Here is a 12,707-nt window from a genome sequence, read left to right on the forward strand (position 1 = left end):
CTTAAATTTAATTGGATTTCTGCTACTCTTGGATAAGGTACACTTCACTTTGTTTTGCAAGGTGTTTCACAATATGAAACAGAAATCCAGCAGCACATCAGGTATAGCTCCAACATCCAAAAAATGGCACATTACAGAACCTTTAACCTTCTAGACTATCAAATGTCACTGAGCAGTCTTACCCTTTAATAACAATCTCTTCTTCTTCTCCTGTCGTGTCTTTCTTTCATCCCCATCTCCATCTGTGAGTGAAGTTACAGCAACTATACATTTAGTTAGAAACTGCACAGAAAGACAGTTTGTGTGTTTTTTTATGTTTGTTTACCTGTTTGAAATCTGCATTTGAAATCAACTGCCACTTAAAAAACACTCAATTTGTGCTAGCTCCTCTTTTGCAACACTAGCTAGATGCTGAATTACTGCAACCACAGTTTATATGTACCCAAAACATAGTTTCAGCGTGCCAAAAATTGGTTTCCAGTATTTGGTAAAAAACAAACAAATAAACACAAACATACACAAAACAAAACAAAAATGTATTTAAACTGCTGTAAATGACTTGTTGACCTATGATCTGTCAAACATATCTATCATGAAAGATTATTCGTATCACAAAGTAGAATTTGCAATAAATTTTTGACTTTTAAATATCCTTTATGTATCCAGGTAGAAAGTCTTATTTATATCAAAAATGTGTTTATAAAGACAAAGAGGGCAGCAGAAACGGCAACAAATATAACATCACAGCTCTATAAACATATTTTAAGGGGCCACAAAGGACTGGATTAGATTGATTAGGTATCAAACACAGAGTAGGTGCTATGATGCAGATCATAAGGGAACTTGCAAAACAGGACATTTCTTTATTTTATAGTTACCATATCACAAATCCTGATAACTGGTGATAGATACACCAGAAATTGTCTTCTGTGTGTTATTGTTCCCTCTGTTCGTGTTATTGTTCCCTCTGTTCACATTCAAATCAATTTGAAGGTGTGCAGTGACATGAAATAATAATTGCCCACAAATGTCTTTAACCTACAGTAATAAACATGTAATGAAAATGTAAGGAGTAGAAAGTAGATATTTGTGTAAAATGAAGGAAGTAAAAAGCTGGTCAGAAACAAACCTTATGTTAAGTACAGATACCGCTACTTAAGTACAGTAACAAAGTATTTGTACTTTTAACTGTAATTGTAAGGTACAGTTAAAAGGTGTACTGTAAGGTAAGATAATGTATTTTACATAGGGTTGCATGTGAGGTGCATGGGATTATCTACTAACAAAGTCGTGTGGCCCCCATCACTGACATGCAATTTAACAGCAGATTTACTGTTTATTAAGACAATAACAGTAATGCAACACTGGATTGTAGGGTGTTTCATTGGTGTTTAGACTTTTTCCCCAGGATATTGAAGTACTAGAAACAGATCATATGTCTAGAATTAGGCATGCAGTCACAATGCATGTTGATTAACCTTCAAAATATACGCTGTCACGCTGATTTGAACATTTGCCTCCTATGGCATATGTTACTACAAAATCTGCATTGGAACATAACATAAATGTGTCCATCCTGCTGGCTAAATGCAAGGATGCCACAATCCACAAAACATCTTGGTTATGGCTCTTAACATGTGTCACCACATGGTTGTCAAGAATGTGGAGTCTTTTGGCTACACTTGTTATAGTAAAATGCATTATTATCTTTGCTATTTAAAAAAATATTTTCCAGCAATATTAATCTATGTCGATATAATATAATTGATGCGTACAATATTTTTATATGGCATGCAATGTTTTTTCTTATTATATTACACTGAAAAAATACTAATCTACTTTTTCAGCGTTCGTGTTGCACTATTTATGTAAAGTCTAAATAGCTTTCATTTCAGTGCTATAAATCAATAACGGCACTCTTCTGCAAACCAAAAAAGCATGTTGTACATTGTAGAATAAGACGCTACTGTAATGTGTTTATCCCCATGTGCAGTTAGCCTTTTGCCTGCAGGTGAACTTCCAGTGTTCCCACCAAGATATGAAACCAACCTCTGCTTTGGATGCACCTGTTTAGATACTGCTGATTTGACTTCTTTTGGTTGGCTCTAACCGAGTGCCCTGTGTGTAATTTATCCATGCAGTATTAACTTTTTCCTATTTCAGAAAAAAGGAAAATGATTGGCTCTGAGATCCGTTCTCCTCTTGCGATTGGCTGTTCCTTGTTTCCGGGGCTCCGCTCTGCACTCATTTGACGTTTCTGTCGGTCTGCTCTGAGACAGACTGGAGAGAATGGCTGCCAGTGGAGGTTAGCAAAATCTTCATTGTTTTGTGTACTTAAATATTGCTTTTTAAAGTTAGAATATGTAAGTTTATGTGTTCACCAGGCGTAGCTTTACAGATTAAACGAAGAGGTCTTGACATGTTGCAGTTTCATTAAATAAGGTCAGGTTCTAAACGACTCCTCAAAACTGTTGGCTGTCGTTAGCCCGGCTATGTAGCTAACGTTAGCTGTGTGGCTAACTTTCGGCCGGTTAGCTCGCTGCCACAGCTGACTGTGTAAACACTTGTTTATGACAAGAGACAAAGGTTAGATAAGTTGTAGTAATGGCTATAGTCACCAAACGAATACACTAGACATTTCGTTACACACTCTTATGCTTCTATAAGGTGAAGACGTCAACACTTAAAACACTTCAGATTTTTATCGCCATTTATATCTCGTAATGTTGTGTCAAAGAAAGCTTTGCTAGCATTAGCTTGGTGTCTAGCTGTCTGCTAAAAGTTAAGCTTGCTCCTCAACTAGCTAAGCCAACCGCGAACATTACTGTATTTTGTGAAACACAAGCATTCAGGCGAAGTTGTGTACAGCGTCGCTCTTCATTAGTGTCTATTCTTCAAGTTTGTTTTCAGTCTTATTAGCTAACCAGACCGTTACTGCAGGCACAGGGCAGCGATGAGAGATGTTAGCAAGCTAGCTACCACCTGGCGTGATAGTACTTTTCTATTTACCCACTGAGAGTCTTTGTCCTGTCAGCATTGCACAACCCGAGACATTTGTTGTAAGTTTATATACCGTATAAGTCAAAGTGAAGCTTTACAGCAGTCATAAAGTTGGGGTGCCACTTTTATAACTTGATATAACACATGTGATAAGAAAGACGTTCACTTTGTGGACGCTTATAAGGGCAGCACTGCTGTACTCACGAGTTTCTAGGCTCATGTATTGTCCTGCTGCTTTAATTCAGTATAAGAGAAAGGGAACAATCTCTCGGTACAAATTTAGAAACAAGCAAATATAGCGCAGGAAATAGTTATATTTATACAGCTGTATCAGTCATTATATCTGGACCTTTAACCCAGGTGGCATGCATCCTTAAAATTTGGTCATCAGGTTTTCACACACTCCACACTTTATTTATGTTATTACACTATAAAAAGAATATGTGTGGCTCTATAGTATAGTGGTTTACAGATTTACCTAACAAAAACTATCCCACAGTTTTGCTGTTTTTTGTATTTTCATTTATGGAACAACTGCAATGTTCAAGCTTTATTCAGTTGACATTTTTTTTAAAAATAATATGTAATTAATATTTGTATAAAGATGTATTGGTTCATATTTATGCTAATATGAATGTGGGTCAAGTATATGCATGCATATGAGGGTACCACAATGATGATCCTGTTAAATTGGCAGTGTTGAACATGGGGTATGCATAAGCATGTGCATACTTCTTTGTACTCCAGTTTGGGCTTTGATTAGTTTTTATTTCATGTAATGCACATTTGTTTGTCATTTGAGTTTATTTCCTTATATATTTGAATGTGTTTAAAATCCAAAATAAAACTGTATATCATATCATGCATATCATATCACAAGTAAAAGATCCTCAGTTTAATGCCAGAAGGAGGCATAAGTCCCCTTAGGGGCTGGAAGGGCATCCAGCGTAGAAACATGCGACGCTACCCACTGTAGTGTCCCCTTGTGACAAGGGAGCAGCTGGAAATTGCTTTATAATATAAAATAATTAGAAGGTTTAGTATTTCTTTTGAAGATTTTTATGAGAGAAAAGTAACAATATTTACCTACAATGTCTAAAATAATCTCCAAGTGTTGCTTCAAAGTTTGTGAAACATAAGGATTGAGTAAGATCACGAAAACTCTAGTATTTATACTGTAGTCATGTACGCTAAGGAAATTCAGATATTTTGAAATCTCTTAGGCAGTGGGTTAGAGGCTGTGTACTTTATAGAGTAGTTATGATACTAGAAATTCAAACTCAATAGCACTATCTAAGAAAATCCCATCTTCAATACCAGTGGAGAAAGAAAATGACAAAAAATGTGTTTAAAAAAACTGACAACAATACAAACTGTAACACCAATGATAACACTGTTTCTATATTATTGGACTTAGTGCAAAAAACCCACATTAAAATATGACAGATATTTTAAGATTGTCTGAAATTGTGCTTTGCTTCTTTTGGCTTGGCCCTATATTTTTGTTGCTGATCAAGTAGATTTAGTCTGCTAGGTTGTAACTGCTGCTGTTGCTGTCTAGCTGCAGGTTCAGTTCAAATACTTCACACTGCCTATATATGTCATCTTTTTATTATTAGTCATATCGGCTAGCCACTACCTTAATGATAACTTAACACACAGCTAGTGCTTTTCTTATGTAAATGCTAATAGTTAATGGTGATGTGTGTGGCTACAAGGTTAATGTTCACGATAAATGTTTAATACTTTGATGTTGTTGATGGGAACTTAAATTACCTCTTAACATTTCTCTTAAGAGATGTTCAGTGTTGTGAAGATTAAACTACTGTTCATGTTAGGGATGTCCCGATCATGTTTTTTTGCCATCGAGTCAGAGTCCGAGTCATTTGATTTTGCATATCTACCTATACCGAGTCCCGATCCGATACTTCTATAATACATAAAAAAAGAATAAAGAAGAGCGAAGAAACAGATCCTGGATGTTCCTCATTTTTTAAATTTAATTCACCTTATTCAACAACTCTGTTAACAAACAAAGCTTGAACAATCAAGTAATAAATAAAATAAATTCTTCACTTATGGACTTTAGTGCAACAGTAAATATAAAAAAATCTAATATAAAAACAAATAGCACCTCAACTTAAAATATCCGGCAGGCATGTAAACACATAAAAAAATAAAAGATCCACAGTGTTTGCAAAGCCAGTAATGTGCTTTTAGGAACTGCACTCCTAACTCTTACTGTCATCACAGTAGTAAGTTTCACAGAAAAAAAAAAGTATGTTTCTCTTAATGAAAACTAACATCTCTACCTTGTCAGGTCTGAGCCTGTTTTTGTTCTCATCAAGGACGTTTGCAACGGCACTAAAAAGTCTCTCACTGTCCACAGAGCTAAAGGGGGCACTGAGATACTGGGTTGCAACTGGGTCGATACTGGGAAACTGATTAGCATGTTCTTTCCAGTACTGAAGTGGGTCGCTTTTCCAAGTTTACATATCTCACAGTTTGCTGTGGCAATGTTGTTGTCATCAACTTTATAATACCTCCAGACCGCAGACATACTCGCGATTTCCGCTTAAAGCTGCTTCCGTCTTCTAATTTGCCAGCAGGCGTCTCTGCAACAAAGTGATGTCATGCCTCACGCATTGCTGTTTCTGTATGGAGTCAAGAGGTCTAACTCTGTGCCCCTGCATAACTATAGATGTGTTAAAAAATAATGAGAATATATATAAAACCGAGTCCTGATCGGGAGGTAATGTCAGATTCCGATCGAGTCTGAAACCACGTGATCGGGCCCGGTTTCCGATCATGTGATCAGATCTGGACATCCTCAGTTCATGTGTTCAGCCGCTAGTGAGGGAAGCATGGCTGCTTGTCTGCAGCTGGTCTGTAAAATTGTGTGTCAGCTGGATGGGCTGAAGACTCTACTGTTGGTATTGATGCTCCTCCAAATGACTATATAGCAGTTAAGTATTAAAAATGCACATTGTATAAACTGAATAGGCAAACGGTACAGAGCTCTACACTGGCAGCTAAACAAAAACATCAGAAGAATTGGTAGCTCCAGATCAGAAGCTGTGGCTGCTATTGTCAGGTATGTTAACATCGTATTTAAGTCCTTTCTTCTGTAATAATCTATTAAATTTTATTTTTAAAAAAATGTTTCTACATAAATGAGTGTTTAAACCAGAGCGCTGTTGACTATTTACACTGTATTACTGTTTAAAGAATTTAGTAATTATCATTATTATGTTATTATGTGTGGTTTTGCAACCTGTTTACAACTCTCCTGATCTTGTGTCCCCAGGTAACCTCAGGTACCGAAACCTAGACATCCTCTGGACCTGACCTGACCTATGTCTAATGCTAACTCAGTCAAAGGGATCTGTTTTTTTTTTTTTTTTTTCTTTTCTGATTCATTCTCAAAATTGACACTTTGCATTCGTCAAAACAACTAAAGATACTGAGATTAAAGTGCTTTAAATACTCATACCTCGTGCACTGTCTTTATTCTTCTCTTACAGTATATTTTGTTGGCATACTGCATGTGATATTCTCTTGTAGCAAACTAGAGCTTGCATATCTGAAGTGTCTGTGAGGCAGTTTTTTTTCTGCAGCATTTTCTGAACTTTTGGGGCTGTTTGGTATATACATAAAGCATTTTGTGTTTTCATGTCAGTTATACATGTGTTTAGAGTTGACTGAAAAATTAAAGTGAGATGATAATAATAATTTTTTCTGTTTTTGCTCTTGTTCAGAGGTAGGGAAGCTGTTACAAGTACAAAATGGGACGCTTCCAATCACCAACTACAATGGGGTAGATGCTGTTCATGCTTGTAACATCCTGCAGCAGCTCAAAGCCTTGTACGATGAAGCACAGCTCACAGACATCGTTGTAGAAGTGGACCATGGCAAGACTTTCTCATGCCACAGAAATGTTCTTGCTGCAATCAGCCCATATTTTAGGTAGGAAATTCAGCACTGCATATGTGCCTATGACCTGCATTTGTACGTGTTTGTTTACAAATATTTATTAGTTGCTTTCTTTCTTGGTTTCACTGTCATTTTGACTAGAGGTTGTCTAGAAAATACGATTTTCTGATAAACTTTCTCAGTTTTTAAGATGAGAATTTATAATAATATTAAAAGAATTTGTGTTTTTTCAAATGTTCCTCTAGGTCCATGTTCACCAGTGGCCTTACAGAGAGCAGTCAGCGTGAGGTTCGAATCGTTGGCGTGGAATCTGAATCCATGCACCTTGTCTTAGATTATGCCTACACGTCCAGGGTCTCGCTCTCTGAGTCTAATGTCCAGGCCCTATTCACTGCAGCCAGCATTTTCCAGATTCCTGCCCTGCAGGACCAGTGTGCCCAGTTCATGATCAGCCGACTTGACCCTCAGAACTGTATAGGAGTCTTTATGTTTGCTGATGCATATGGGCACCAGGAACTGAGGGAACGCTCACAGGATTATATCCGCAAGAAGGTCAGTTGAACATAAGCCTAAATTGGTTATTAACAGTTACTTTTGGACTGTGATGTAATGAATGCCTTCAGCTGTTTTATACCACAATTTTTAGACATGTTGTGGTATCTGCTTTCTTTATGACCAGGACATTTGGCTGCCAAAAAACTAAGGATGTACTGAGTGTTAAATTTCTTGGTTGGTACTCATATGTAATGATAATTTGGTAGACAGCTGATATAATTTTTTAATTCCTTTTTTATGTTTATGGCTTTTTCTACTTTTATGTATTCCTTGTTTAGTGGCCAGGGGAATTGATAAATAATTTAGAGTACTGTTTTATAGTCTTTCAGGTCTTCATCAAGAGCTTAAAAACTTTTAAGAATTAATGTGACACAGATCCTGCTTTTGGCAAATGTCTTATTTTTGTTGGAACAGTGGCAGTCAACAACATTGACATCAAACTTCGTAATGTCTGAACTGATACTCTAAAACTTCTTTTGTTTTAGTTCTTGTGTGTATCACGGGAGCAAGAGTTCCTCCAGATGACCAAGGAGCAGTTGGTCAGCATTTTGAATAATGATGACCTCAATGTGGAAAAGGAAGAGCATGTCTATGAGAGCATTGTCCGCTGGCTAGAGCATGATCTGCCTGGCCGTGAAGCTCATCTAGCTGAGGTTTTTTCCCAGTGTATCCGTCTGCCCTTGCTGGATGAGGCCTTTCTCAATCGGATACCTCCCCCTTTTGCTTGCGCCCTCTCCCTGTCAACAGACCCTGCTGAGGCCAAAGCTCGCCTCACTGGTACAAATGGTTGTCCACAGCGCCTGGGTATGACTGCTTCTGAGATGGTCATCTGCTTTGATGCTGCTCATAAACACTCAGGTAAGAAGCAGACGGTGCCTTGTCTGGACACGGCCACAGGAAGGGTGTTCAAACTCTGCAAACCACCTAATGATCTCCGGGAGGTTGGCATCTTGGTGTCCCCAGAAAATGACATCTACATTGCTGGTGGGTACCGTCCGAGCAACAGTGAGGTGTCCATAGACCATCGAGCAGAGAGTGACTTCTGGCAGTACGAGCATGCAGGCAACCGATGGCTTCCACGTGCACCTCTTCTGAGAGCCCGAATTGGATGCAGGCTTGTGCACTGCTGCGGGAAGCTGTATGCACTGGGAGGCCGTGTTTATGAAGGTGATGGGAGAAATGCACTAAAATCAGTAGAGTGCTATGACGCCAGAGACAACTGTTGGACTGCAGTCAGTCCAATGCCAGTGGCCATGGAGTTTCACAGTGCTGTGGAGTACAAAGACCGTATCTACGTCCTCCAAGGTGAGTCTTTCTGTGCTCAGGGGAACTTATGCAATTATGTTTTTTTGTTTGTTTGTTTTTATCTATACAAAATATGTAAATAAAGTGATATTAATACAACAGACATACTGCATATGAAAACCATTTTAATGCATCTGATCATAACTCTAAATGTCTCTTTGTTTCGCACAGGTGAATATTTCTTCTGCTATGATCCCCGTAAGGACTATTGGAGTCATCTGGCGCCAATGAGTGTCCCTCGGAGTCAGGGTCTGGCTGCCTTGTATAAAAACTGCATCTACTACATAGCTGGGATCTGCAGAAACCACCAGCGTACTTTTACTGTGGAGGTCTACGACATTGAGAAGAACACATGGAGCCGCAAGAAAGATCTACCCTTTGACCAAGCCACAAGCCCGTATATCAAGGCCATGCTGCTGCAAGGCAAGCTACACCTGTTTGTACGAGCTACACAAGTCATGGTGGAGGAGCATGTGTTTCGCACTAGCAGGAAGAACTCCCTTTACCAGTATGATGATGAGGCAGACGTATGGACCAAAGTCTATGAGACACCCGATCGCCTCTGGGATTTGGGCCGCCATTTTGAATGCGTGGTGGCCAAACTTTATCCACAGTGTCTCCAGAAAGTGCTTTGAGGTATCTGAATTTTGCGGACCCCATCTCTGAGGCAGAGGGGGGGATAGTGTGGTCCTGCCTGCCTTGTGCCTGGTGTTACCTTGGGTTTGCACCACATGCACCATTTTTGGTTAAGTCTTAAGTTCTTCAACTTCTGGTTTAACATGATCAAAATGGGGGTGCTTTTAAAGATTGCAGTATTTTTTTTTTCTTTCAAGAAAGCACCAACTACCCACACTGAGGCTTGTTTAACAAAACCGTACAATGACTCATAAGTGCAATTATACTATTTTTTTGCTTGTTGTCGAGCCATGTTGTTCTATTTTTGTGTTAGGTGCATAAATACACCAGTCAGCCACAACGTTAAAACCCCTGAGTTGCAGGGTGGGGCCTCTGTGGATTGGGTTGTATTAGTGCTATCTGTAAATGGTTTTACTGTTGTGGCTGATTAATGTGTGTATGAATTTTTACAAATGATAAGCATGCGACTGAGGGTGTTGCCTCTGGAGATATGGATGCTATGTGTCAGCATAAAGTGAAACTCTATATAGATATAGAAATATACAAATAGTCATATAAACTATATATTCATACGGGTAAGATGAGTACCTTAGGTCATTAGTAGATTGCTGGCTCTGAGGTTTGTGTGGATTTTTTTCCTGTTCTGCGTTTATGCCTCTCTTCAGTTTATTTCATATGCAAGTTTTAATTTGAAGTGTGCTTGTGATTGACATTAGTGTTTTTAAAGGTTGAAAGTGAAATGGTAACTTTTTATTGCCCACTCTTCCTCCACAGGTGTCAGTGTGTCAAACATACACTATGTGCGGCTTCCAAACATTTTTTTTTTCCTGCTTTGAGTCAGCATCCATTAAGTGAAATGTTAGAATATTCACTCTCCACATTGGAGAAACAAGGACGGAGTCAAATTTGTTGCAACACTAAGTGGCTCATTCAGACCAACTAACAGGTTTACCTCAGAAACTTCAGAGATTTTTGATTAGGAGCAAAGGGACATTTCAGGCCGTTGTGTTGATATAAACAAGTGTTTGCTCTGAGTTTGAGCTCTGAGTTTGTTCTTTGACACCGGGTGATTAAACGCTTGAAAAAAAGGGTTCCAATAGCCTTCCTCTTAATGCCAAAAGAGCATTTGAGGTCTTACTATAGTTGTCGTGGAAGTTGGAAACGAATTTTGTGGTAGCAATAAATCATGGAACTGTGATTAGGCTATATTACATTGTATTACCTTATTAAAAGTGCATTAATTGTTTTGTGTGCTCGTCTCTGCTAGTGAAGATCAGTAGTACCCATAACGATTGTTTGGCTGTTGGCTGAAGTGATGCGGATTTTTCGTGGAGATCTTTTGTGATGCCAATGTGCCTGCAGCTAGAAAAAAAGGGGCATCAGAATCAAAAACTGTTCCTCCTGATGAAGAATATCTGAAAAGTCTTACTCAGCGTTGCACTGAATAACTCGCCACTTCAGCGGTCCTTAACTGCAAACTTTACGAAGCACCCTCGAACAAACAGACTATTTAAACAAGTGGGGGTGAGCCCGAGTTGTGTGCTACTTCATATAAAAGCTATGAATCCGTCTTTACACGCCATCACAGAGAGGATACAAACTGTTGGTGCTGGTGCTTTTTTCTGTTTGTTTTTTTTTGTTGTTTTTTTTGACAATCTTGTACAGAAGAACACCACCACTGGAGGGCATTTGCTGTCAAAGTGTGACATTTTTAGTGCCGTCAGTTTCCTCACGCAGGTTCCTGTTTCATCGTTGCACTACACATTTCTTGTGCATTTTATCTAAGCAAGGAGTGCCCTTCTATTAAGTGAAAACATTTTAGCAACCATATAGCAATCATCTTAAGAGATTTACATCGGCATTTAATACAGGAAAAGTCGCATTCATTAAGGACTTGAGGATATAATTAACTTCTCCAAGAGAAGATTCACTGTTGACTGACTTTAACCTGATTTCTAGTTGACCCAGCTTGAACAATGTTTCCCACGAAAAAGGGTCAGAGTGGGTCTGGGCTTCACTCACCTGTCCACAGACGGCCATCTGCGAACCAGGAACGGAGAACTCTCAGGATTTCTACTGATACCCAGTACTGTATTTAAGTTGTTTTTGTTATGTGTAATATACTGTACTATAGGTTTGCTGTACTTGCACAGTTTTTTAAAGTTATCTTCAGTTTCTTTTATAACTTGAAAAATAGATGTGATTTCTTTTTGTTGTCTCTAGTGGCTGTTTTGTTTTTCCTTTACATAATTATCTGTTTAGTTATAATAGAGTAATCCTGTTCTGTTGAGGGAAAAAAAAAATTACCCGCACGAGTGATATATTTTGATTTGCTCCCCCCCCCCCCCCTCCACCCCGTAGTACAGTAGTATCTTTGTAACATCTCACCGAAACTAAGCATTACAGATGAAGTAACTACATTGTTACAACATATTTCAAACACCAGTCATGTAATACACAAAGCTATAAAACCTGCTTTCTCCTAAGAGTTGGCTGCCCTGTGCGGCCAAACACAGCTCGTTCTGGTCATCTTCATGCATCACTTATGGGTGCTATTCCATTGTGTCTTTTTAATCCATTTATTTTTCTGTTGTTTTGTTTTGTTTGGTTTTTTTGGGTTTCAGGTTATAGTGGTTGTTGAGCTCAACTGTGAAATTCACCTTGCACATAATTTGAAAATAAAACTATTAAAAGTGAAATGTTTTATTTTTATTCTGTTTATTTTTAACTTCCAAGTGACTGAGGCCTTTGGACCTCAACTGTATATTGTTGTGTTCCACTGTGATATTTTTGATCCTAAAAATGTTTCCTACCTTGAACTTCTCTGATACTTATACTGTAGCTGCTGTGTCACAGATAGTGGAAAGCTATGCCAGGTCATTTACATTCACTGGACACTTAGTGAGCAGTTGAACAGATGTAACTGTTATCTGCTCAGCTAATCACATGGCAGTAGTTTAACACTTTGAGACTTGCAAACATGGTCCAGAAGACCTGGTGGACTTTAAACTGAGCATAAGAATGGGGAAGAAGGGCGGGTTTAATGGCTTAGAGTGTGCAATGGTTGGTGCGAGATAGGCTTGTTTCAGTGTTCCAAACTACTGAAATACTGGGATTTTCCTACATAACCATCTCTAGGATTTACAGAAAATGGCCTAACAAAGAGAAACTGTCCACTATTGGACGATGCCAGAGGTCAGAGGAGAATGCCTAGTGTTCTTGGAGTTGATAGGATTATAAAAGTAGCTTAAATGATCAGTTGTTAGACCCAAAGTATG

General features: G+C 38.5%; 1 protein-coding gene across 1 annotated transcript; it reads left to right on the top strand.

The window, feature by feature from the left end:
- Positions 1-2,263: 2,263 nt before the first annotated feature.
- On the top strand, positions 2,264-12,107 carry kbtbd8 (kelch repeat and BTB (POZ) domain containing 8). The gene is made up of 5 exons (XM_063474595.1): positions 2,264-2,305; positions 6,759-6,966; positions 7,179-7,485; positions 7,974-8,793; positions 8,965-12,107. The coding sequence occupies exons 1-5, from the start codon at positions 2,290-2,292 to the stop codon at positions 9,426-9,428; spliced, it is 1,815 nt and encodes a 604-aa protein (XP_063330665.1). The 5' UTR covers positions 2,264-2,289; the 3' UTR covers positions 9,429-12,107.
- Positions 12,108-12,707: the final 600 nt, after the last annotated feature.

This window comes from Pelmatolapia mariae, linkage group LG5, assembly GCF_036321145.2.
Source record: "Pelmatolapia mariae isolate MD_Pm_ZW linkage group LG5, Pm_UMD_F_2, whole genome shotgun sequence".
In the NCBI taxonomy this organism is placed as follows: domain Eukaryota; kingdom Metazoa; phylum Chordata; class Actinopteri; order Cichliformes; family Cichlidae; genus Pelmatolapia; species Pelmatolapia mariae.

What these genes read in the sequence shown, in the direction of transcription:
- kbtbd8 (XM_063474595.1), top strand. An exon ending in AGGATTATATCCGCAAGAAG is followed by an intron (nt 7,486 to 7,973) that starts GTCAGTTGAACA and finishes CTTTTGTTTTAG; the next exon opens with TTCTTGTGTGTATCACGGGA. An exon ending in CCGTATCTACGTCCTCCAAG is followed by an intron (nt 8,794 to 8,964) that starts GTGAGTCTTTCT and finishes TGTTTCGCACAG; the next exon opens with GTGAATATTTCTTCTGCTAT.